Here is a 27,630-nt window from a genome sequence, read left to right as displayed (position 1 = left end):
TAGATAATTTGTTCTTTGATATGCAGCATTCTGTGATTTCAAAAAGAAAAATACTAAGTCTGCTTCATGAACTATATACTCTGTCTTCTAGCTTTTAAAACTTTAATGCACAACCCAAAATAATGGACTTGTTCTGGAAGAATCACTCACACACATATACACTTTATGAAGCTAACATGAATGTGAAATATTTAAAATTAATTTACAAATCTGTTGTTTACCAGTACTGTCTGGTACACACACCAATTTTGGAGAGGGTGGGTGTGGTGATGGCCAAATGCTATTGTTCACAGAATTTACAGTGCTTATTACATAATTACATTGAATGCCATATGGCGTTTTATTGCAGCTCATTAAATTACTAGGAGTTTATACTTCTGTTTGTGTTATCTTTAGTGCCTTTCAGTAGTGCTCTTTTTTATAATATATACTTTAGATACTTCTTTTTAAATGATAAAAAATATCTTTCAAAATGAGCATAATTTATAGAAAGCAGCACCATGACTTTTCCATCAGTAATCCCCAGGTGGATTCTAATGGTGACTGAGTGACCGTGTATATACAGAACGTATCGAGAACATAAACTGTCACTGTCATTCAGTCACCATTAGAATACAGAAAATAATATTACTAACCACATCAACAAAGAAGTTGTTTGATCAAACAAATAACTGAATTTTTTTTTTCAAGAACATGTTGTTTTGAAAATTACCTCTTGTTGGTTTGGTATAGTAGTGTCTTTTTCCTTTCTGGAACTCTAGAGGAATGCTTTTTTTCTAATAGTTCAGTTTTCCAACTAGCTACTACTCAATTCTTTTTTAAAGTTCGTAGCTTTAAACAAGCTTTAATTAATGGAAATTTTTCTGAAATGTTACCTATTATCCCTGCATCCATACCTCATATACAGTTTATTGGGATCATAATTTAGCCCTTCTCTTTAACTTAATTTTTCTTTTGAGCACCTGTTTTTGAGTTATACTATAGTAGATGTCTTCAGATCCTGTCAAAAAGAGAAGGGTTATTTACTCTTTCATAAGAGGGCCACAGAGTAGTAGGCTTTGTGAGTTCTTTTTGTTATTTTATATAGTTCTTCACTCCCCTTTTAACAGCTCTCATTTTGTCATGTTGATGGTGTACTATCTCTTGCAGCCCCTCTCTTGATTCTGATTTAGTGTTTTTAATTTCCTGTGAGCTAGGAAACCAGTTTTAAAATTCTATTAAAATGAATAATGTGTGCCAAAGTAGACTGAATAGACTCTGAGTGCAGGTCTAATGGGCTTGCCTGTGAGTCAAGTGCCCAAAGCTGTCATGCTTGGCCTTGTGACATCTGTTTTGGTTGCTGAGATGCTCTTTTTTGCTTCTTTCTTAGTTCTGGTTAGGGCAAATGTCACTACTTACTACATAGAAAATATGTAGAATATCTCATTTTGGTACTTTTCCTTGGGTCACTTGGTCCTTGTTAATATTATACACTTGTAACATCTGTGTCAAACTCAGATATATAATAAAGTATTGCTAATTAAATTCCCTGACATCTTTGCAAGTGCTTTGCTATGAAACTGAGTCATGCAACTAAATGAACTCTATTTAAGCTGTTGATTGCCGAAGCTTGTTTCTCTGCTCTTTATTCAAATTTCTGTCATTGATGAAGCATGCAGTTTCAGAATCAGTTGAGTGTTAATAACATAGCGAGGTGTTCTATAGTCAGTCCCAACATACATTCATTAAACCTTCACCATATATTCTGGGATACCTTCTTTGTCAGGCCTTGTGCTAGGCACTATGCCTACAATGAATAAGAAAGACAGGGTTTCTGTGGTAATGGCTTTAAATAGTACCCAGTCTTTTTATTATCATTATTTTATTTTTTAATATGTATTTATTATTTTTGAGAGAGAGAGTGTGTATGCATATGCTCACGAGCAAAGGAGGGGTGGACAGAGGATCCAGAGGGCCCTGTGCTAAATACAGAGAGCCCAACATGGTGCTTGAACCCACAAACCACGAGATCACAACCCGAGCGGAAATCAGACACTTGGCTGACTGAGTCACCCAGGTGCCCCTATTATTTTATTTTATTTATTTATATTATTTTATTTTAGAGAGAGCGGGAGCAGAGGGAGAGAGAGAGAATCCCAAGCAGTCTCCACACTCATTGCAGAGCCCGATGCGGGGCTTGATCCCATGATCCTGGGATCATGACCTGAGCTAAAATCAAGAGTCATTCACTCAACCTACTGAGCCACCAGGCGCCCCAGTACCTAGTCTTTCTTAAACTTAAGCATGTGTATGTAGATCACCTGAGAACTTCATTAAAAATGTTGGGCCTAGCCCCTAGAATTTTTGACTCCTAAGTTTTGAGTTAGGACTAGAAATAAGCACTGTTAACAGGCAGCCTGATGATTCTGATGTAATGGTCCTCAGAACACATTTTAAGAAATTCTAGTTTGGTAGATAAGGACTTTTTCAAATAACATGGACAAAAACAGTATAATGCTGTATTTAACCTGATTGCTATTTCATCTGTAAACTATTTCAAAAGTATTTTTTAAATCATTGGCTTATGTTTCTACTTATTACCTTTATGTTGAGATGAAAGGACTGGAAACTACAATTAAATCTAAGCATGCTAATTTATTATCTCTTAAATAACCCACCAGGAGGTGCCTGGGTGGCTCAGTCAGTTAAGCGTCCGACTTCAGCTCAGGTCATGATCTCATGGTCTGTGGGTTCAGGCCCTGCATCGGGCTCTGTGCTGACAGCTAGCTCAGAGCCTGGTGCCTGTTTCAGATTCTGTGTCTCCCTCTCTCTCTGACCCTCCCTTGCTCATGCTGTCTCTGTCTCAGAAATAAATAAAACACTTTTTAAAAAAATAACCCACCAACAAATTAATCTTTTCCATAAGAATAACATTGCCCTATGGCAAGCTGTCTCAAAGAGGCTGTGGTTATTTGACAGGTAGAGCAAAGGCAAAACATTTCCTCCCAACTTCTTTAAAAATGAAATGTCATCAAATGCCCAAGAAATCATTGTCAGTGGTTGCCTCCAGAGAGAAAGATCTAGATGTGTGGAGGAGACTTACTTTTAATCATGTATTACTTTTGTGCCTTACCAGTTTTTATATCATGTGACTGCATTACCTAATCCAAAATAAATTTGAAAAGTTATGCTGTTACCTTAGGTCTAAATGTATACTATTGATTTCTGTTTCACTATAGATACCTCCTCTTTTTGACAGCTCTATCATTATATAATAGAGGGTGGAGCTTTTCCTCTGCTAAGCACTTTGAGTTAACTCTTCCTTCTTCAGAAGTTTGTGACACCACTTTATCATAAACTTCATTTTTACACATCATAAGCTGTTTCTACTTCATTGTTCTAGTTTTATATCAGAAAGGTGCCATTTTAATTATTGTGGCTTAGTAATATATGTTAATGCCTAGAATATCATGACCTGCATTATTGTTCTTTCAAAAATTTTTCTGAATTTGTCTTACTCATTTGTTCTTTCATGTTAATTTTAGAATTTGTTTCCCAAGCTGAAAAAATTCCAGTGAAGAGGTTTGTTTTTTGTTTTTTGTTTTTTTTTTTAATTTTAAGCCTGTTATTTGGGGAGAATCAGCTTCTTCGCATAGTTAATCTTCCTGTTCACAAACACAATTGTCTTCTCCATTTATTCAAACCTTCTTTTATATCTTTTAGTAATAATTTTTAGTTTTCTTCATAGAAGGTTGAACATTTTTCATAAAGGTTGCCCTGTGTATTTATATTTTGTTGCTATGGCAAATGCTTCTTTAAAAAATATTATGGGGGCACCTAGGTGCCTCAGTTGGTTAAGCATCCACCTTTGGCTCAGGTCATGATCTCATGGTTTATGGGTTTGAGCCCTGCGTCAGGCTCTGTGCTGACAGTTAGCTTAGAGCCTGGAGCCTGTTTCAGATTCTGTGTCTCCCTCTCCTTGTGACCCTCCCCTGCTCGCTTGCTCGCTCGTGCCCTCGCTCTCTTTCTCTCTCTCTCTCCCTCTCTCTCAGAAATAAATTTTTTAAAAAACATTAAAATAAATAAAAATAAAAAATATTATGTGTCTGGGGCGCCTGGCTGACTCAGTCAGTGGAGCATGAGACTCTTTATCTCAGGGTTGTGAGTTTGAGTTTGAGCTCCACGTTTGGAGTAGAGTTTACCTATAATAGAAATCTTATAAAAAATGTTACATAGCTGCAATATAGGAAATCTACTTTTGTATATTTGCACTGTTTCTAGTCTGTCATTATCAAATTTTTCTCTTTTTTGTTTAAGGATATGACTATATTGTTTGCAAATGTATACTGACATTTTAAAAAGTAGCATATGAAATTTAGAAGTGTATTCTATAAATGGACATATCCATAGTTGTTATTCTATTAAAAACATAAAATAAAACTTATGTGTCTTTAAGTTCCTGAGATTATTGATCAGAGGTAGACAATAACTTTTAAAAAATATATCCAGTTTGGGCTTACTGATTCTTTCATGGAAAAAACAAAATTGAGCATTGAGGAACCTAGGTTGTAAGGTTGGGCAGTTTTACTTTTCTTTCTTTTCTAAATTTTTATTCTTGAGAGAGACAGAGACAGTGAGAGCACAAGCAGAGAAGAGGCAGAGGGAGATGGGGGGTGACAGAGGATCCAAAATGGGCTCTGTGCTGACAGCAGAGAGAACCATGCCTTTTAGTTTTGCTGATTGTTTCCTTGGCCATGCAGAAGGTTTGGTATCTTGATGAGGTCCCAGTAGTTCATTTTTGCTTTTGTTTCCCTTGTCTCAGAAGTTGTTGTGGCTAAGGTCAGAGAGGCTTCTGCCTACTTTCTCCTCCAGGATTTTGATGGTTTCCTGTCTTACATTTAGGTCTTTCATCCATTTTGGGTTTATTTTTGTGTATGGTGTAACAAAGTTGTCCAGGTTCATTTTTCTGCATGTCTCTGTCCAGTTTTCCCAGCACCATTTGCTGAAGAGACTGTCTTTATTCCACTGGATATTCTTTCCTGCTTTGTCAAAAATTAGATGGCCATACTTTTGTGGGTCCATTTCTGGGTTCTCTATTCTGTTTCATTGATCTGTGTGTCTGTTTTTGTGCTAGTAGCATACAGTCTTGATTACAGCTTTGTAATACAGCTTGAAGTCTGGGATTATGATGCCTCCAACTTTGGTTTTCTTTTTTAAGATTGCTTTGGCTATTTGGGGTTTTTTCTGGTTCCATACAAATTTTAGGATTGTTTGTTCTAGCTCTGTGAAGAGTGCTGGTATTGTTCTGATAGGTATTGCTGGGCATTTTTTTAAAAAACAAGTATCACACAGTTGCACAGACATATGTCTTTGTGAAAACTTAACACCCAGAAGCACCTGGTTGTGTCACTCAGTTAAGTGACCAACTCTTCAGCCCAGGTCATGATCTCATAGTTGTGAGATCAAGCCCCTCATTGGGCTTTGCACTGGGCATGGAGCCTGCTTGGGATATTCTCTCTCTCTCTCTCTCTCTCTCTCTCTCTCTCAAAAAATAAACATAATATATATAGCAGACTTTTCTTGAGTTAAGTTTCCTCTCTGATAGTCTTGCCTTTGTTTGCTTTCATTGAAGATTTCTAGAATAGTTTCTGATATTCAGTAGACTAGATCAGTAGTTAGCATAGTCCCTGACAGTCATAGACACTCTGAATGTATTAGATGGACTGGAACTGAGTAACATATTGGATTGTTTTCCTTCTTGAACACCACACGCTTGTAGCGCTTGCAGCACTGGCTTTAGCTGGCTGTGGGAGTACTGTAGTCTAGTGAGAGTTGCCAGAGAGTGGTGAGTAAAGGATGAGGAATGGAGCAACCACCACTCACTTGAGGAGTAAGGGGTTGCTTTGCTTGGGAGGCGTAGCCCAGGGCAGAGTTTGCTAGGCAAACTGGGAGTGAAGGGTTTCAAAGAAGGTGACAAATTCCAGGAATAGTGAGGAGTCCTTGAAGTTCGAGAAGCTCTTTTGGTTGGGTATTTGTCTTGCCCATTCCACCAGCTCGTAGCTTTTTCATTTTGGTTTCTTCCACAGTACCTGCTTCTGGGCCTTGCTTGTATTAGGTCTCCAGAACTCTCTGGAATTCAGCATCAAATGAATACCTACTGTATTCACATACCATTCTGCCTCTCCACTCACTGGTACTGTGTAGCTTCTCTTCATCCCTTGTTTATTGTTCTCCCTGACATCCCTCTCTCCTTATCCTGGCTCATTCTCCTTATTGTGGTCAGAGTTAATTTTCATTTTAAAGTGAGCCCTTTCCTAGGGTGCCTGGGTGACTCACTCAGTTAAGCATCTGACTTCAGGCCAGGTCATGATCTCTCATGGTTTGTGAGTTCGAGCCCCACATCAGGCTCTGTGCTGACAGTTCACAGCTTGGAACTCAGATCCCGGAGCCTGCTGTAGATTCTGTGTCTCCCTCTCTCTCTGCTCCTTCCCACTCATGCTCTGTCTCTGTCTCTCAAAAATAAATAAATGTTAATAAATAATAATAATAAATAAAGTGAGCCCTTTCCTGTGGTCACCCTGTTTTGACACGACTGCTAATAGCTTAGTTTGGTGTAGAAGAGCTTCGGTAACCTGACAAGTCTTTTTTACCACTTATTTTTCACCTCTTCTCCCATCCCTCCCTCCCTTCTCTCCCCTTTCTGCCTTCCCTCCTTCTTCTCCCTCCCTTACTTCCTCTCTCACCCTCCCCCACCCTCTCCATTCTTGGAATTTGTCACCTTCTGTCTGCCCCACTTTGTACAGCAGACTCCTCACTAGGCCTTCACATCCCCAGAAAAGCCTTTCCCTACCCCTCTAGGCAGTTGCCCCATCTTCCCCGTGTGCTTTACTCATCTCTCCATTGCACCTTCTACCGTAAGTTGTTATTACCTCTTCATCCGTTTGTCTTCTCCGTTAATTAAGAACAGGCATTTGTATACAGTGTGACTTGCCGCTGACAATCTGTTGAAAGGTGGTAGCGATGTGATAATCATGTTGAAATAGAGGCTTTTGTTGCGGTTGGAAGGTGGCTGGTGAGAAGATAGTATAAACATATATATTTAGAAGAAATTGGAGGTATTGTTTATAATACAGTGCAATGAAGAATGAAGATGGGGTGAGAAAGAGATTTATGTATAAACATCAAAATGTTGAAGGTGAGAGAAATGTTTGAGAGCTGTTGGCAGAAAGGAATCTGGTCAGAAGAGCAAACATGATGATGTATGGAATTTTTTTTGGTCATCTCTTTATTTTAGATATAGAATAGGGGCACCTGGATAACTCAGTCGGTTAAGTGTCTAGCTCTTGACTTCGACTCAGGTCATGATCTTAGGGTTCACCAGTTTGAGCCCCACATCGGGTTCTCTGCTGTCAGTGCAGAACCAACTTCAGATCCTGTCTCCCTCTCTCTGCCTTTCCCCCACTTGTGCTCACTCGCTCTCTCAAAAATAAATAAACATTTAAGAAAAAATAGGAATAGAACACCTAATTAAGTACTATTTTGAACTCTACAATTTGACAAGGGGGTAAGATAGATACATTAATAAATTGTAGTAAAAATTTTTGTTTTTTTTTTAAATTGTAGTAAAAGTTTAATAATGGCAATATGTGTGAGGTTAGGTGCTTGAATATGGTAAGAAAGGTAATTCTAATATGCATTTGTATATCTTAAGCAATGCTGATGAAAAAGCCATTCAGGTAGAAAGTAAGAGAAGAGTCTATTGTGGTGTATTGTGCCCAAGTTCCGAGGATTAGAAGATCCGAATAGAAATTTGGGAAGACAAATTGAGGTACTTAATAGGTATGGCTTTTACACTCTGGTGTTTATACTGAGTAAAGCAAGACAAAAGCAAGCATAGCATTTAGTATTTAATAGAAGTCAGACAGTTTTGTATATTGCTTTTTTACTTGTAATGGTAGTTTTGCTAAAATAAGATAAAATAACTTGAGCCAATATTGCCAATGTACTTGTCCATCTTAGTGGCAGTGTAAATTTATGAGCTGCTGTAATTGTTCATAACAATGCGCTATACATAACTAGCTAAATGTCTTAAAATTATATATAATACCTTACTTTGAACTAGGACTTTTTTTTTTTTAATGTTTATTTATTTAATTTGAGAGAGAACAGGAGAGAGGCAGAGAAAAACAGAGAAAGAGAGAGAATCTCCAGCAGGCTCTGTGCTGTCAACACAGAGGACTTGACACTTGATCTCATAGCCATGAGATCATGACCTGAGCCGGAATCAAGAGTCAGACACTTAACCAACTAGGACTTTATTTTTGTGGCAATGTGTCATCAGAAGATCCTAATGTGGAGCGTACACACATGCTCTCTCTCAAGATAAATGAAAACAAACTGTAAAAAAAAAAAAGTCACAGTGTAACTAGAATCATTTGTATAACTAACATGATTGTATAACATAACTGACAATTTTATAACTAATAGTGTGTCAGCATGACTAATAACAAGCAATAGATACTAAAATATAAGCATATATTTTGTTAGTCCATATATAAGTTAATGTCAACCAAACGTTTTTAGTGCTAGTGTAAATTTATGAGGGGAGAAAAAAGCATTTGGGTTTGTTTTTTTATTTTAGTTTTATAGCCTTTGTTTTTATGAAGTTGGAGTAAGAGTAGTATGAATTCTTAAAAGTTGAAGCATGTGCAGAATTCTTCTTTCAACCCCTCTATTTATCCTCTTGATGAAGAGAAAGTGAGACCATATGGCCTGAAACCCCATTCACAGTGGAAAGTCTGCTACAGTGAATCAATGGGGAGTCCTTCCTTGCTTTGCTGTCCTAAAGGACAGTCCAAATGACTTGCAGTCTCTAATATCAATATCCGCGTCACAGCAGCTGATACGAAATGGAGCACTCTCCCTTGAGCCTTCCTGTTCCTTCTGTAATTTTTCCCCCCTGGCTTGATTTGGTTTTAATTAGCACCAGAATCTCTCTTCTTAATTTTTCCAGAAGTTGCTAAAATATCATATTGAAATTTACCTTTTCTTTTCAAAAATTCTCTCTGAGTCTCAGCACACATCGGTGGCCACATACTGTCAGACATTTCCCATCTATTACTCCAGCATTTATGGAGTCGCTAATGAAGTAGCCATTTGCTATATTTGCTTAGTCACCATAGCAACAGTGTCTTGGGTAGTGTACGCTTGGGTAGTTTCCTACAGCTTGACATGATATGCAGCTAATAATTCTGATTTCTACGTAGAGGCAACTGGAATTTTGCAGAATTGAATTTTTAAATTTGCTGAATAGAAGTTGTTTGATCCCACTGGTGTATTTTGTTGGCACCCATCATGTAGTCATAGGATCATAGAAATTTTAATTTGGAAGAGTGATTCATACTTGCAGTATATATCACAGTTGCTGGCTAGAGAAACATTGCTTCTGTCACCATAAGCAGCTTATTTAATCCCTAACCTAAATATTTTAGGAGTCAAAGAAATTGATCAGAAGGTTAGCAGTTGGGGCTGCTTGATAATCTTGGGTGCTAAGTTCCTTTAGTCACTACTTAAAGTAACAGTTACATAAATTTATTTTCATTTTAAAATGTGTTTCCTTCAGAAATCACATACTATGAACATGCACCTTACAGAAAATACACATTCTCTAATATACATTATTTGGAGAAAATAGTGTAGCTTGTTTGTGGTGATAGAGTTCACAGTTCCAAGAATCTGATTTAATCTTACGTGATGTAAAGATTGTTGCTGTGCAATCTGTTATAAAATATGTAAAGGCTCACTTAAACCACCAAGTTCATTTCACATCTAAATTGCGTTTGTCAAACATACTCCATACTTTAACCCCTACTTCGTGTATGAATTAAGCCCACAGACGCCCACTTCCCTTTAGTCATCTATAGTCTCATTTTGATCTGTATAAAAATACAGCAAGCTCAGATCCTATTAATTTCTTTCTTGGCTCTAAATATTGAGCTGGGAGAAACATAACATGGGTGTGTTTTAAAATGTGTTCATGCAAATATATATGTTCATATATGTACATACATACATATTTTTTCATTTGTTCCTGCCTAACATAGTGCTAGGAAACCAAAGTCGTAGGGTTGGTTGCCATTTGGGAGTGTTACCTCGGGCTGTTCTGTGGACAGAGCTAGCTTTCAGATAGCAACACTAGAGGGAACTGGAGAAGAGAGCTTCTATAAAACCATTACCACAACTGGAAAAAATCATATAGTAGTTTATTATGATTTCTTACTGGTATTCATTTCATCATCCTTTTTCCTGATATTTCCCCTCATCAAAGAGATTTGCCACAGTGACATTTACAAAGATAAATTACCCAGCTTATCATATCAAAAGCAATGGATTTTGTGCATCTCTCGCAAATAAACATCATGGCCATAAGTAGCCTATATAATAATTTGTATCATCCATGCATGTTGATGATGCAGAAGACATTTTTATACATTTGTTTTGGGCCCGTAATAGTAGTCATTCTGTGACTAACCAGAGCTACATGAAGAATAGCCTGATATCCCTAATAGTTTGTAGGAATTACAGGTTATGAAATAAGTGACTCAGATGAAGCTGCTTTCAAGTAGAGCTAACAGTGCAAATAAAATAACGCGTAGAGTCTAAATCCATGAAGCATCAGGACTGTTTTCACTCCCATGTTGTTTAGAAACCCTTTTCCTGTATGCAAGTTGTTGTCTTTGTACTGAGACCAGCTGTAAAAATCCTAGGTTTGCACTGAACCAGGTAGTTTTTTATGTACTTTGAAAAACCAGATTAAGACATTTCTATAATGCTTTTCTCCTTCTATTAATAGCAAGAAAAAAATGCATTATACCCATAAAATGATAGACTTCGTTCTTAGTGAATCTATCCATAGGTTTTATGTAAAAGAAAATTTGCATTATGGACAGGTAACTTTCTGTCAGTGTTGTAGAATTCCCCACCAAATAATACCAAACCAGAAGCCTATTTGTCAGCCAGTGGAGAAGCAGGTTGGGGAGATTTCAAAATAGTGGTTGGAGTTGAATGTCTCCTGAGAGGACTGGCAACATGAACAGATAAAATTGTGAAAATAGAAAATCTTAGTGTAATAATTATTCTCAGCACTTTATCAAAATGGTGAACATAAAAGCATTATTAGTTTTTCTGTTATGAAGCTGAATTGCTTTTATTAATGGTAATTCCTATTTTTCTTTTAGTTTTTGATCTTTTTTTTTAAATAAACTGACCTCCGTAAAGACTGCCCTTTTTTTTTTTGGTTTTTTTTTTTTTTTTTTAAAGCTTACTCATTTTAAGAGAGAGCATGCACATGTGTGTGAGTGGAGTTTGGGCAGAAGGGAGGCAGGGAGAGAATCCCAGGCAAGCTTCATTCTGTCTGCACAGATCCTACTGCAGCGCTCTATCTCGTCAACCATGAGATCATGACCTGAACCAAAATCAAGAGTTGGAGGCTTAACTAACTGAGCCAGCCAGGTGCCCCTTTCTTTTAGTTTGTAAAGAATTTTATCCACTTTAGTAAAACCTGTGTGAGACTTGAAGCTCTTAAAAACATTACAGCCTTAAATTAATGAATACATTTTGATCTTTAATGAAAAGAAGGAAATTTGCATCCTATTAATTAAACACTTCATTTTTTTAACTATTTTCAGTCAAGGTGTGTATGATGTGATTGGAGAATATTCAAGGGCTTGGCAGTCCCCAGTATATCACATTGAATGCCACGGTGACTACTTGGCCTGCAGCTCTCTCATCCAGTCATTCCTCTGAGTCATACGTCATTGTGGGAGTCCGTGGACTCTGGTTGTACGTGGGGAAAATGCGGGAAAGCAGAAGGCTAAAGTCCATTACTTAGCTGAGTGGGAGCTTTTAAACAACAGAACTCTCTAGAATTAGTACTTAGGCAAAACTCACGTTCTGTTTTTCAAAGTAATCTGGGAGAAGAAATTGGATGGGGAAAGCCAAATTGCATGAGTAAAATGGTGGTTTCAGGAAGATTTCTAAATGCATACACAAAAATTTGTGAGGGTCATTGTAGGTAAGTGTTGGGCAAAGCATTCTTTCAGATATGAAAATCTAAATGAACTCTTAGGGGTTACAGGGTAGAAAAGGGCCTAAGGGTTATTGTTTAATGTTTCCTGAGGCATTAGCCTGTTTGGTCCTTGAGGTAAAATAATGTATTTGAAATGGTCTCTAGATAGAAAATATGGAGAAAACCAACTAAAAAGGTCGAGGAGGTAAAACAAACAGGGATCCTAGCCAACAGAGACACAATGAAGGGAAGGTGAGGAATAAAACAGTTATTCCAGCCATTTGCACCCACCTTCTGGTTTTTCTAAAGGTGGCCCTTTCCTCTGGGAAGAATATTATAAAACCTCCTTGAATCGTATTTTAATATGATGACGAAGACAGGGAAAGATGATTTTTGAGACTGTTAGTTGAAGAATGGTTATGAGTTATCTGTATAACTTAGAGATGTTCTACTCAAATATAGTTTTCTACTTTTGTTAAACTTAGATACATGTTCTAATCACTTCTGGTTGAAAGTCATATATGAGACATTGATTTGAGTGTCCTATAAAGATGAATTCCAAAAATACTTGACTACATCTAATAATTCAGTCAATTTTTAAAGTCAGATGCATAGTTACCCAAAACTGTAAGCTACCATATTTTTATGTCTTTTGATGCTGCGGTTAAGTTATAATTAGTTTTTTTATTTTTTGTTTTATTTTTCAAATGTGTATTTCTTTTGTGAGAGAGACAGAGAGAATCCCAAGCAGGTTCTGCACTGTCAGCTCAGTCAGGTATGGGGCTCAAACTCAGGAGCCATGAGATCATGACATGAGCCAAAACCAATAAGCACTGAGCACTCCTAATAAGTTTTTTAATTAAGACTTCTGTGAGCCATTACATGGCATTTAGGAAGAAATTTTCTTATCCTTGAAAACATCAGAGGAGATCAAAGAAAGTGCTTTTAATCTGATGTAGCCAAATTACCCTATTGGAATAAATAAAGGACCTCCCATACATTTCTGTTCAATGTGATTACTTGATTAGTAACAGTAATTACAGTAATAGCTATCGTGTACTGAATGCATACTCTGGGGCAGGCTATCCACCAAGTGTTTTATACAGATTATCTCCCTTATTTCTTTTTTTTATAATCCTCAGTTTTCCCCACAAGATTACGAAGTGTCAAAGAGGTTGACTAACTTGTCCAAGGTCATACCAGGTGATAGGACTGGAACTTATGATCAGAGTCTGGCTTCAAACCCTACCATATCATACATGATATGGTACATTCTTTCTGACTAAGCATTGTTCAAGGTCTTGCATATATATGCCAGAGGTTTGATTTTATTCTCTAATTTTTTTAATGCGAATTACTGGCATGAATCTGAATACAAATGATAGTTCTTTGTTGCTCTTTTGAATATTGAGTTATAAATACTGGTCAACCTTTTTGATATATAAGCTTTTGCCCACACTCCTGGGAACTCTACCAAATTATTTAGGCTTTTTACCTTCACTGGAGTTGGAGGAAGGGAAATAAAATGAAAAGGGCTTCTTTTTTTGTTTTAATGTTTGTTTATTTTGAGAGAGAGATGCAGAGAGAGGGAGAGAGAATTCCAAGCTGGCTGCACACTATCAGCACAGAGCCCAGTGTAGGGCTTCTTTCTATAAACCATGAGATCATGACCTGAGCCAAGATCAAGACTTGGACACTTAACCAACTGAGCCACCCAAGCACACCTAAAATGAAAAGATCTTAGGGAATGAAATAGAAGTATTTTTGTCTCTCACCATGCATTAAAGTTTAGGATAATTTCACTTCTAACATAGAAACAGTAGCTAGTTTTTGGTCATGTATTGAGAAGTAGTAAATGGTCCCTGCTTAGGTACCCTTTTTTCCCCCACTCATGTATTTCTACTTTTTGTCTGTACTCAAATAGTGACTAGAGTATCCGATTAAAAGGAAAAGCATATAAAAGGAAAAGCATAAGCAGGAGCACCTGGGTAGCTCACTCAGTTAAGCACCGACTTTGGCTTGGGTCATGATATCACAGTTCATGGGTCTGAGCCCTGCATTGGGGCTGACCCATGGAGCCTGGAGTCTGCTTTGGGTTTTATGTCTCCCCCTCTCTCTCTGCCTCTCCCCTGCTCTCACTTTCTCTTAAAAATAAACAAACATTTTAAAAAGTTTAAAAAAAGAAAAAGGAAAAACATTAGTAGCAAAGGGTTTCTCTATTTTTGCATACTATGAAGAAACAGTGAGATGGAGGTGATCTAGATAAAGCTTTTAACACTCTTTCCAGTCCGTAGTAAATGCTCTTTAGATGTTCAGTATTACTTGTGATAGTTATTACTGTTTTGTTAGTATCTCAAGCTCTTACTTTGATAGTAAGAAATAAGAGATAAAACTGGCTCTTTAGCTAATAATTCCAGAAAGACTAGTAATCATTCGAGCTTTCTAAGAATGGAAGTACTGTATTCAAAATTGTCCTGAAGCGTTGGTAGTAATTACCACTACGTATTTTTTTAATGGTTTATAAAGCAAAGGTATAACAAGACCTGGCTGCATCGAAATGATCACAGTTTCATTACAGTTTCTTGAAAATAACACCATATTTAAAATTTTCCTGAAAAAGTTAAGACCCATTTTTTTTTTTTAAATCTCCGGGTCTGTGTAGCTTTTAGTTTGCTCTCAGTCCAGCCCACAACCTTTGTGTGTACTTTGCTGTTCAGCTTTACAAACCAAATATTTCCAAATTATGTTATTTTGTGCAAACCCAGATAAACCAAGACTTTGAAGGCATATTGAGGTCTGTGATGTTTAATTAAGGACATTGTTCAGTGGTGAAATGGAGTTGCAAATTGTTTTGACACTTCATGAGATAATGTTAGATGAATTTATTTGTGTTAGGTAAGAAACCTGCCAACGTATTTTAAAGTATTCAGGTTTATTAAAGTATTTTAAGCCTTAGTTCTTTAAAAATATGTTACATTTTCAGTCCCTAGATTCATGTTTTGAGTCTTGAATCACAAGATACCCTCTTTTAATTAAAACAAAACCCTTGAAGTTGACGTTTTAAATACATAATAAGAAGGTTAAGTTTTTATATGAGTTCTTTATTTTTAAAAAGTTAATTCACTGTTTTCCTTTCTATATTTAAGAGATGAAATACTTTGAGGATAAAAATGTCATGACCCTCTGTGGATGACAGCATTGGCTTTTAGAGCTTTTGTGCTAGAATTGAAAGGGAAGTATGTCACCTGAACCTGAATCAGGATGCAGTGCCTGCAAATAAATTCAAGTGTAAGAGTATGACAGGAATAAGTTACCACTTATAAAGACACACTTACCTAAACAAACTGAAACCCCAAGGAATTTTCAAATTGTGAAGTAATGGGAACAATCATTTAATGTGGGAGGAAGGAGCTAGTACATGCCTCCCTCCTTGAATGTCTCATAAGATCAAATTATGGAGTGCGATGATTGAAACAAGGAAGACAATTTAGTGGCAGTATAACAGATAGATTACCATTTAACAGAGGCCAAAGCCCTGAGAACTGATTCCGGTAAGGGTAGGGCTAAGATTAGAACACAAAGGTTTTCGGAAATAGGCTGCTACTTGATTATTTGTTTTCCCCCAAGGAGTCATACATTCTTAGTTCTAACCCCTGTAAACATTCCTACACTTGTGTGCAATCACTTTTTTCTTAGTCACTTTGAGACATCTTCTCAGCTTAGAGGAGTCATTTCCACTCAGTCTTTTTGCCTCACCTCTTTTTTTTGTTTTGTTTTTTTTGTTTTTGAAAGAGAGAGAGACTGAGCATGAGTAGGGGAGGGGCAGAGAGAGAGGGAGACACAGATCCAAAGCAGGCTCCAGGCTCTGAGCTGTCAGCACAGAGCCTGACGTGGGGCTTGAACTAACTCACAGGCTGTTAGATCATGACCTGAGCTAAAGTTGGATGCTCAACTGACTGAGCCACTCAAGTGCCCCTTGCCTCACCTCTTGAAAGCATGAGCAGTCCTGCTCTAGTTTACTCTCAAGTGCACACATTGGGGTTAATATTTACTTCATAGCATCATGCAGTCAGTTGTCATAATACCAGTCCCCTGCTCCATTTTAGTACTGCAGTTAATGAGTTATAGGTAAGCATTTGTTTAATGTTGGTCTTCCATTAGAGCAAGTCTTTTCTTTACTGCTACCTTCCCAGCCTCTAACCCGGTGCCCGGCAGAGATAGGCACCCAGTAAACACTTGCTGGATGATTATCAGCAAGAAGCTTCCACTAAATTCTGGTCATGGCAAAGCTGCAGTCTGTACAGATGTGGGAGAATGTGGATAAAGCTGGAGAGATAAGCAGGGACTAGATCCCAGAGGGACATGAAGTCATTTGAAAGAGCTGGTGCTTTGTCCAAGAGCAGTTAAGAGGCCACTGAAGGAGTAGAAGTCCAAGTCCATCTTTGGGTAGACATCCCCCTTCTAGACTTCTAGCTAGTACTTTCTTCCTGGTTCATAGAAAGTATATTTGGCTCATGAAAAGCAAAGTAACATTGTATGTATGATTTATGGTTACATATACAGTAAGTTTCTAATGACATTTCTCGAGTACTTTTCTTATGTTTCATAAAATAACCATTTTATGATTGAGTGGCTTGAGTGGCTCAGTGGGTTAAGCCACTGAGGTGGCTTGAGTGGGTGCTTGAGTGGCTCAGTGGGTTAAACATCCAACTTTTGATCTCAGCTCAGGTCTTTTTTGGTTTTTATTTTAGAGCATGAAAGTAGGGGAGAGGGACGGAGGAACCGAGAAAGAAAGAATCTTAAACAGACTCCATGCCCAGTGCGGAGCCTGACGCGGGGCTTGATCCCATGACCCTGGAATCATGACCTGAGCTGAAGTCAAGAGTCAGATGCTCAACTGACTGAGCCACCCAGGTCCCCCTCAACTCAGGTCTGGATCCAGGGTTATGAGTTCAAGCTCCACCTTGGGCTCTATGCTCCATGCTGAGATTTAGAAATAACTGGTAGAATTTGAATATGTGTGTTTCAACACAGGAATTACTATATTGAGTTTGGGAATCATAGTAAAATCAAAACCTATAATATTTATAAATTTACATTTAAAAATGCAGTTGGTATAAATCTAAATTCTTCTGAGTAATTAGGTGTTACATACCTTAAAAAAGGGCAGACGCAAATAGATACTAAGTTCATGCAAGGAATAAAGTAATAAGTGTTTTATAAAAACAGGTACTTTTTATACTGCGAGTTGTGTTTTTAAATACATTTTAAATGAAAATTATTTTTAGTCCCTGTTCTATTAAACAAGAGGATTTAAAGTCATTTGTGTATAGCTTTTCCAAAAAGTGGTATTTTGAGTTATAATTTAATTTAGATGAAGGTCTGCAATAGTTTTTTGCCAGTTCTATTAAAGAGAAGTGTCTTTGATGATGGAAATGTTCCATATCTGTGCTGTCTAATAAAGCAATCATTAGACCTGAGTGTCAACATATTATCTTTATCTCTTATCAAGTGAATAGAATTTTGAATTAATAGCTTGATTAGTTTAATGCCATGTAATTAAGATAGTTCATTTTTACAGGTAGATTTTTTTCCCCCAGAAATTTAAAACTGATTAGCTTCTTTGGCGTTAGTAGTTCAGACTTGACTGTACAGTGTAAAATTAGAAGCAAGTTGGAGAATTATGAGATAAATTTATGTGTTTAGCTTATGTTCTGGTTTGTGCATTACTGTCATACACATTCAGTGTGTTTTTGAAGGATTATATTAAGGCTTAGTGTATCCTCTGAGGTTACTTTTTTATATATTAAGTGTTCTTGAGTAAGAAGAATTATAGGAATAACTCTTCAGGTTTCCCTCTAATAAATAAGTTTGTTAATAATGCCTTCTTTTTTTCAGGTTGCAAATAGAAGAATCTTCCAAACCTGTAAGGTTGTCACAACAGCTGGACAAAGTTGTAACAACCAATTATAAACCTGTTGCTAATCATCAGTACAATGTAAGTCTTCATGTCTTTCTTCATTCTGTTATATCTTTATTCTTCTCTTAAGTTTTGTAGACTCTTAGGTTTTAAAAGGACCTTAGCAGTCGTGTACCTGCTATTAGGTGCTTGGGTTATCTAGACTGAGGAAGGAATATGACAGTTTGCCCAGCATGGAGAAGATGTTCACTCTGTATCCTAAGTAAAATAATGAGAAGACGACAACTACTATTGAAACTACTCTTGATAAATTTTTCAAAGAAATAAAACACTTCATTTTTCAGTGTTTCCAATGTTTTAAATTACAATCTACTTAAATATTAGTTTGATTTTTTCCCCCATTTTTCCATACCTTTATAAATGGAAATTTTTATGTATTAACAAGAAATTTTAAGTTTGCAACAATGGTAATTTTTCCCATTGATTATTAAAATTGCTTTGCATAGTTTCAGAGTGCCTGGGTGGCCCACTTGGTTAAGCATCTGATTCTCGACTTAACTCAGGTCATGGCCTCATGGTTTGTGGGTTTAAGCCCCACATCGGGCTCTGTGCTGCAGTGCAGAGCCTGCTTGGTAATCTGTCTCTGTCTATCTGTCCCTCCCCTGCTTCCTCCCTGCCTCACTCTCAAATAAAAATAAACTTTAAAAAATTATAAAAACAAAAAGGATTGCTTTGCACAGTTTCAACTTTCATAGGCATTTTTATGGTCTCACACTACCATGGAAAGTGAGGACTGCCGGTATATGTTTTTAAACCATTTTTATTAAAATATATCTTGCATATACTATATGTGTTATATTATGTTATGTTATATACAAACATATTGTATGCATGTTATGTACCAGGCACTGTTCTGAGTGATTCATAATAACATATTGGTCTTCATACTTAACAGAAGGTAACTAACACACTGAGATGTTAGCTTGAGGTTGCACAGCCGGTAACTAACCAGTCCAGGTGTTGAACCCAGGTAGTCTGTTTTAGGAGCCATGCTGTTAATTTACCACTATGCTATGTTGTTGCAGGTCGTTAGCAATACTAAAAGGGCTGAGGATTTGGGGTCTTGAAATACTTGAGACATAAGGGAAAATGTGATGATTTTCTGAAAATACAGTGAAGCCTGAATTAAGTCAAGTGATAACAGTTGATATCTTGTGTCCTACTTTGTTGCTTAACATTTCTCTAGATATACAATATTTAGGAAGATATAATCCCTTTTTAGGACTGGCCTTAAGTATACAGGTTTAGGTGTCACAGGTCAGTATCTATCAAACCACTACTTGATGATATTTGAGTTATTTTACATGAGAGGTAGCAAATGCCTGTAGAGCCAACTAGGCATCTTCCGTGAGCAGGATGCTGAAATTGAAGGTGAAATGGTAGGGGCTGTGATGAACTGGAGTGCACACGCCTCTTCCTAAAGACATTCAGATTTTAAAAATTGCTACGTTGTGTGGATTAAGTAATCAAGTCAAAGTTCATTTGCATCCAGCCAGGCTTTCATTTCTCAGCCTCTGGTTATGCTTTAGGGGAAATGTAAATTAAAAGAAGAGAACAGGCTGAATCAGTGTCTGATAATCCAAGAGGGATATTTTATGTTGTCTGTTGATTGAGACATGTAGATAAAAATCTACCTTTTTGGTGTCTTCATTATCACAGTAAGGACAACAAAAGACCATACTTTCATAAGCTATAAAGAGATCTAACCTTTCTGGAGAGAAGTTTGAGAATTTATATCAAAAACACTATAAAGAATATATCCTTTGACTCAGCAGTCTTGTATCTAAGGATGTATCATAGAAAGACAAGTACCCAAAGTTAAATATATAGTAGTGTTTCTCTCTATTGCTTAAGACAGGCAAAGATTGGAAGCAAATGTCCAAAATTAAGATTAAATACTTTAACAGTTGTTATTTTGGGATGGTAGGAGCTAGAATGATTTTATCCTAGTTTTCTTCTTTATAAAGTCTTTGTGAATTGTTGGAATCAGTATAATGAGTATGTATTGTTTGAATTGTTAACAATGGGCAGTAAAGCTTTTTGTTGGAATAAAGAAAAGTAAGAAAGCTAGGAAAGAGTATTAGTACCTGGCCATGATGATCTCCTACCACTGTTTATAAGACAAAAGGAAAATCAGTCAAAGCTGGCACTTTGCTGGTATCAAAGTTCATATTCTTCGCGGCATTGGCATTATCTCCACCTGGCAGGTATAGAAGACATATCCCAAATTTCATATTTTTAGGATGTTTTTATATTATTTTCTTTTTGCAACTAAAGTAACTATGAATACATTATATTCTGAACTCCTTATTAGGACATAATGATAAAAAACATCTGCCTTAAGACTTTTTAACAATAAGCTGCAGTTCATGGTATCAACCTTTATTAAGGTTGTCATAGCATTGGTGAGACATTATTCTAATGTAGTTATAGTAATGAGCCATATAGTAATCTTTGGAAAGATTTTGTTTATATAAAAATGAAGATTGACTCTAATCTATCACTTTGCATTATTTGAATATTTAGTAATTCTTTACCCCCATGGGAGTATATCAGAATGAATGGGGGCACCTACATAGCTTTTAAAAAGATATTCAGTATTATAGTATAATACCAACTATAGAAAGAGTATAAGCTTTTGTGGAGTACTTGGGTGGCTCAGTCAGTAAAGTGTCTTGACTCTTGCTTTTTGGTTCAGGTCATGATCTCATTGTTCATGAGATCGAGCCCCGCATGGGGCTCTCTGCTAACAGCCCAGAGGCTGCTTGGGATTCTCTGTCCTTCTCTCTTTGGCCCTCTCCCCTACTCATGCTCTGTCTCTCAAAATAAATAAATAGAGTATAAAGCTTTTGTTATTTTTATTAAAAGGACACTTTGATTTTTTTAGTGGTTTGAGAAACATTAACATAATTTAACAAAATGACTTAGGGGGTATATAATCAAGACATTCAATAAAAATTTTAAATTCCATGTAATGTTGAATTGTTTTCAGACATTTCAAACATAGTGGGCAATGTAAACATGAAGCCTGGTATTTCATTGTAACAGTTGAGGATCTTCGAATACAATTTTCAGGATAAATGTAAGGAAAAAACTTTCTACAAAAACTAAAAGAGGGGTTGGAAAATGACATAGATATTTTTAAAACTATATTTGATTAGAAAGAACCCACCTTGCATTTACCCCAGAACCTTTTCCACCCACCTGTAGCACATAAATACATTTACAAATGACCACAGTTGACCCTTGAACAATGCGAGGGTCAGGGGCACTGACTCCTCCCCAACCCCACTCCCCGTACTCAAATCCATGTATAACTTTTGACTCCCCCAAAAACTTAACTACTAATAGCCTACTGTTGATTGGAAGCCTTCCTGATCATATAAACAGTCAATTAACACATATTTTGAATATTACATGTATTATATACTGTTTTCTTACAGTAAAGTAAGGTAGACAAAAGAAACTTATTATGAAAATAATTTCTTCTACAAGGAATAGAAGATACATTTACAGTATTGTATTTATTGAAAAATCCACATAGTTCAAGTCTGGTAAACTGTATGTAGAATACATATGTAATCATTTCCAATTTTTTAAAAATATAATTTATTGTCAAGTAGGCTAACATACAGTGTATGCCGTGTGCTCTTGGTTTTGGGGGTAGAGTCCTGTCATTTCCAAATATTTGATAAGCTCCCACTTTGTACATGGAGCTATTCTAATCATTAAATTCAAATTTATTTCTTTAGTTCACAAACTATATGGGATATAACGTCTACCATACTTGCCATTCAGAAAGCATTTATTGGGCCAAAAAGAATATATGATTAGAATTATAATTTAGAATGTTCCTTCCTTGAAAGACTTGGCCCTGAAAACTCTTGCCTTACCTGTAACATATGACCTGTTAGGTTTCTCTGTAAGTAGTTTTCTTGTACCTTCCATCTTCATTACATTTCTGAAACTTGAAACTAGTTCACGTAGGTCAGCATTTTTCAAAATTTTGAAACACCAATTTTTGTCAGAGTCTTTTTTGGGAAAAAAAAGTTGTGTAAAATGATTCTGTATTAAAAGAGATTATAGGCTCTGATTATATTCTCCTCTTGAAATGAACACTTAAATATATTAAAATTATGGACCTTGGAATTTGTTTAATTCTATATTTTGTAGACATATGAACATTAAATTTTCCTTCCCCATCCTTTGAAGTGTTTGTGAAAACAAACTTTGGGAAAAAATGGCTTGTCAAAGTAGGATTTACAGGAGTGCCATTGAGTGAGGGGAGAAATATTGGAACTTGTATTTATCTTGTTTTTCATGCAATAAAGGAAAGAAATTGAGCTTTAGAAAATACTGTGGATTGACCCTAGCACCCTCATGCAGTCCCTATGCTAGTCATTTTTCAGCAGAAGAGTAAGAATTTTGTAACACCGATGGTTTGACAGGGGTATTTCCAGCACCTCACATTTTCATTTGCTTTCAGCTTTTTAGGTCCGATGCTAAATTAAGAGGTTTATATTATAGTACCTATTATTAGTTAAAGTCAGTCTTCTAAAATGAACAAATGAGAGGGCGCCTGGGTGGCTCAGTTGGTTGAGCGTCCAACTTCAGCTCAGGTCATGATCTCAGGGTTCGTGGGTTCAAGCCCCATGTAAGGCTCTGTGCTGACAGCTAGCTCAGAGCCTGGAGCCTGCTTCAGATTCTGTGTGTCCCTCTCTCTCTGACCCTCCCCTGCTCATGTTGTCTCTCTCTCAGAAATAAATAAAACATTAAAATTTTTTTAATATTAAAATGAACAAATGGTTAAGTTTCCTGTAAAGATAATATACTAATAATGCAAATATATATGAACAAGAAAGTGGAAAAACTGACACTTCTAGCTAAAATGACCTCTTTATCAGTCATTGTGTGAGGTAGAAACAATGATAATGTAAATCTGATGTGACAAGAACTTGGCCCTGGAATTCCAAAAAGGAAATTAGCAATATCATTTTAAATGTGGCTTGTCATCCCTGTCTTTGGTGATGATTCAGTGAGTGTCTGTCATGGAAACAAAACCAATTCTAGATGTTCAAGCAGGAAGGATTTAACGTGGGGAATTGGTTACAAATGGCTTACAAATACAATGTGGAAGGCTGGAGTTAGAAAAGGGAGAGAGCCATTGGTGATCAGAGACAAGGAAGCTGCTGCTGCTGGGAGGTGTACAAAAGACACAAAAAAGCAGAAATCTCCCTCCCACTTTGATTCTCCCGTTGGCAGAGCCCCAGCTGGAAACCAGCTGGCAAGGGACTCTTGGAAGCGTAACCTGTAGGTCCCCTACTGACACCACCTCCCAAGGCCTGGGGCTGAAGGCTCATTGAAGATAACTGACATAGTGACCCTAACTTTTGTGTGTGTGTTGGACCTTACGTTATATTAGCTATTGCTGGTACAAAGCTACTATTTAAAAAAAAAACAAAACCTACTATAATTTGGAATTCACCTAAAAATTAAGCATCCAGAATGTGAATACTGTATTTTCAGAACAAAACCAAAATGTATTTTATAATTTTGACAAATTAAAACTTACTCTTATGGGGCGCCTGGGTGGCTCAGTCAGTTAAGCATCTGACTTCGGCTCAGGTCATGATCTCATGGCTCGTGGGTTCAAGCTGCTGACAGCCAGCTCAGAGCCTGGGAACCTGTTTCAGATTCTCTATCTGTCTCTGTCTGTCTGTCTCTCTCTCTCTCTCTCTCAGAAATAAATAAAACATTTAAAAAAATTTTAAAAACTTACCCTTAAAATAATGTTTTGTTTTTTATTTCATGTCCTTAAATTTTTTTGTTTATGTGTGCTTTAAAATATCCATGCACATTAATATAATAGTACATTTTTACAATTCACAGATTGATACACATAGGATTAGCTGATATGTTAGACTCCTGCCAGCTCCCTCCATCTCTGCAAGTAAGGGTGCTTCTGTATGTGGTTTCACTGGCTTTGTGGACATCATCTAGCATGGGTAAATTTCACAGACTTCTCACACATAGTCTGCACTTTTAGGCCTTTTCTCATAAGAAATTCAGTCTTCTGTTGTCTGGATAATGGTTCTCAGTGCTAGCTGTACACTAGAATCCCCTGGGAAGCTTTTTAAAAAGAAAAATATCTCCAGAGATTGATTTTAATTGATCTCCTGTGGAGGCCAACTATCCTAAAAATTTTCAGGTTCCCTGGGTAATTATAGCATGCAGCCATGGACTTCATAGTTTGTCTGCCATCTCCTGTTGGAGGTAGGGGCAAAAATAATACCTGAGAGGAGACCAGGAGGTCTCTTTCCACCAAACCTAAGGTTTTGGAATTATAAAGAATTAATATTTTGTTGTTTTTATCATCCTCTCTGGTCCCCAGCTTTAAATTTTTTTTTTTAAGGTTTTTTAAAATTTATTTCTAGAGAGAGAGCGTGAGCAGGGGAGGGTCAGAGAGAGAGGGAGTCACAGACTGAAACAGGCTGCAGGCTCCGAGCCGGCAGTCAGCACAGAGCCCAACGCGGGGCTCGAACCCACGAACCGCGAGATCATGACCCAAGAGAAAGTCGGACGCTTAACCGACTAAGCCACCCAGGCGCCCCATCTGGTCCCCAGCTTTAAAGAATATTTTTCTGTTCCTTCTTTCTCCTGGCAACAACTGTTGGTCAAAAAGTAATAGAGAATTAGAAGAACTTAACTAGAGCATCATTGTTGGAGGTATTCACATGATGACATAAAATTTTGAGGGTATCCCTGGGAACTAGGAGGAAAATTTATTTTTATGCACATTCTATTTCCTTTGGTGTGGCGACCAACTGTGTTATGGTTGTTGGGTTTGTTTTTGTTGTAGTGGTTTGGGTTTTTTAGTTTTATGTATAAATTTGGAATTTTGCTAAATGAATAATAGATGCCTGTAGGACTGTATCATAAAGGCTTCTCAGCAGTATTTGCCTAGTATTAGTATAAGTATGCTACATGCTTTGTCCATTTGAATTTGCACACCAAGAACTCACTGACTCTAAAGAATTAATTTCCTCCCAGAAGATAACAACACACTGCAAAAATAGAAGCATTAGGGGTGAGGAGGATCTTTATAAGAATTTAAATGCAAACCATGATATTCAAGGCTGTCATGCTCACTTCAAAAGTTAAAAGCTTCCACAAAGACTGCCTTGACAAAGCAATCAAAGTATTTCTGCAAACAACAATCTAGAAATTTACAGACATCTGTATTGTAGTATTTTAATTGGCAGTGGGTGGCTTTTATAATTGTTTTCAGTGATTAAGGTTTCAGTAATGATGGTTGAGTATCTCTATACCAAAGCACAATGGATTTTCAACAATTGGTTGCATGTTAGTCCTGAATAATTTGTTTTCTGTTGTGAATGAAAAATTGTGTATGATAGATTTTTTTGGATTGTAAAATTTTTAATTGGAGACTAAGTTTAAAGTCCTTTATGAATTGACATTTATTTCTATACAGCTGGTTGTGCATTGATCACTGGATCAGATATAATACCGGTAATTAAAATTCACATAATAGCCATTTCTAGTCCAGTAACTATACCTCTAATATATTATGGTGGCTGCTAATGAGTTAAATGCGGGGCTGTTTTGAGTATCACCATTTGCTTACAAGGCTGGTGTGCCAGTACAAAACAAAATGCCCAAATGGAAAAGAGCTAAAAAGAGAAGAAATAACATTATAGTCTTCTCCTTAATAGACTAGTTCATATCATCTGTAGTTTATTTGTAGATTTAATTTTATCTGTACAACATACAACATTTTAAGTACTACAGTATTAAGATTGTCATTTCTATGCTGTTCAGTTTTAAAAAGAAAAGTTACCTCAGGATCTTAGTTTTGTTCTGTGTATAAAGTTAGTCATTAATAATTTGACTATGGAAATCATTTCAGTCCCTTTTTTATAATTTCACATACATCCCTTGGAACTACTTGCTTCCACAGAGTAAACTTTAGATTATAAGCCTGTCTTGGACATTACCAAAAAAAGATTTAACTAATGCTAAACTACAAAAATTTTGTTTTAAAACAGTCTTTTTCTATGAGTTATCCCGCAGTGTAGGCCCTGAGGACATTAGAGACATGTTCTATTTTGCTTTTTGTGTTTAAATAAATTAAATTTTCTGTTACTTTAGTTTCTCTAATGAAGATTAATATTGCCAATTTGTTGCTGTTATTATTTTATGTGCCTGGGTTTTCAGATTGTAATTTTAAGTGTTTTTATTTCACTAGTCAAGCGTAATGTTCAGTTGCTCTGCCCCTAGATGCCAAGGTACCGATAGACACCGTTAACACAGCACACGCCTCGTCTGTTCCCCCACATCTAAAGTAGGAAAGCACCAGCAGTGAATACAGTCATTTTGAGGCTCTCTTGGATCTGACATGTTGGGGTTGAAACAATTTGATGGCAAACACGTACAAGGATTTTCTCTCTGCTACCAATTAGAGTGTGTACCCTCTCTGAAGTGGACCATCTTGCTTTATCAGCAGGTTTCTTTATAGATCTGCCTCAAATTTTGATGGGGTTTCAGTCAAAATTGAAAATATCGTAAGTTGGAAATATGTTTAATACACCTAACCTACCGACACCGTAGCTTGGGCTAGCCTACCTTAAATGTGGTGAGAACACTAACATTAGCCTCTCCACATTTGGGCAGAATCCTCTACCACCAGATCATAATGAGGTGTTGACTATCTCACGTAATGTATTGAGTACCGTACTGAAAGTAGGAAACAGAGTGGTGGTAAGTGTAAGGGTTCTTTCCTCTGGTGGTGGCATGGCTGACCTGGAGCTCCAGCTGGCTGCTGCCGCACACCCCGAGAGAGAGGACCGCACAGCATGTTGCCAGTCAGGTAAAGGATCCAAATTCAGAAATCCACTTACAGTGTCTACTGCATACATGTTGCTTTCACACCATCATTAAGTTGAAAAATCCTAAGTCAAACCATTGTAAGTTGGGGGTTGTCTGTATTTCAAAACATTTTCCTGTTAACCTTCCTAGCTTCTCCAGGCATTTCACACAAGGAAGAGTCTCCTCAGGGTGGAAGCTGAATGTGCCATCACTTCTCTTTACTGTTTCCTGAATTTAACTCTTCCGCCTTCTCTCAGCATAAATTAAAGATGGGTAAGGGGCACCTGGGTGTCTCAGTTGGTTAAGCGTCCAACTTCAGCTCAATTCATGATCACACAGTTCATGGGATTGAGCCCCACATCAGGCTCTGTGCTGACAGCTAGCTCAGAACCTGGAGTCTGATTCAGATTCTGTGTCTCACTCTCTCTCTGACCCTCCACTGCTCACGCTGTCTCTCTCTCTGTCTCAGAAATAAATAAAAAACACTTAAAATTTTTTTAAAAAGCTGGGACAGGAGGCCACCTGGAATATCCTGCAACTGTGGCTCCACACAGAGTACAGAAGCTTCACACTGGACCTTCACTCAGTCCTCACTTTGGTAATATTTTTCTTGAGGACCTGGGGCCTCTGGCTAAATGAAATCCCACATCCCACTAAAGCCTATGGGAAGGCAGTAGGCTTTCTTCACCCTTTCTTAATGTGATTCTGTTTCCCTTTA

General features: G+C 37.0%; 1 protein-coding gene across 1 annotated transcript in view; it reads left to right on the top strand.

The window, feature by feature from the left end:
* The window catches only part of GTF2F2 (general transcription factor IIF subunit 2), a 155,680-nt gene that overhangs the window by 105,138 nt on the left and 22,912 nt on the right, over positions 1-27,630 (top strand). Inside the window, exon 6 of the mRNA XM_039254380.1 lies at positions 17,945-18,044. Within this exon, the coding sequence (XP_039110311.1) occupies positions 17,945-18,044 (100 nt within the window). The remainder of the gene's footprint in view (positions 1-17,944; positions 18,045-27,630) is intronic.

Source organism: Hyaena hyaena, unplaced genomic scaffold (assembly GCF_003009895.1).
Source record: "Hyaena hyaena isolate Hyena2069 unplaced genomic scaffold, ASM300989v1 scaffold_483, whole genome shotgun sequence".
In the NCBI taxonomy this organism is placed as follows: Eukaryota; Metazoa; Chordata; class Mammalia; order Carnivora; family Hyaenidae; genus Hyaena; species Hyaena hyaena.
The sequence above is the reverse complement of the archived record's forward strand: the minus strand, read 5'-3'. Positions and strand labels throughout refer to the sequence as shown.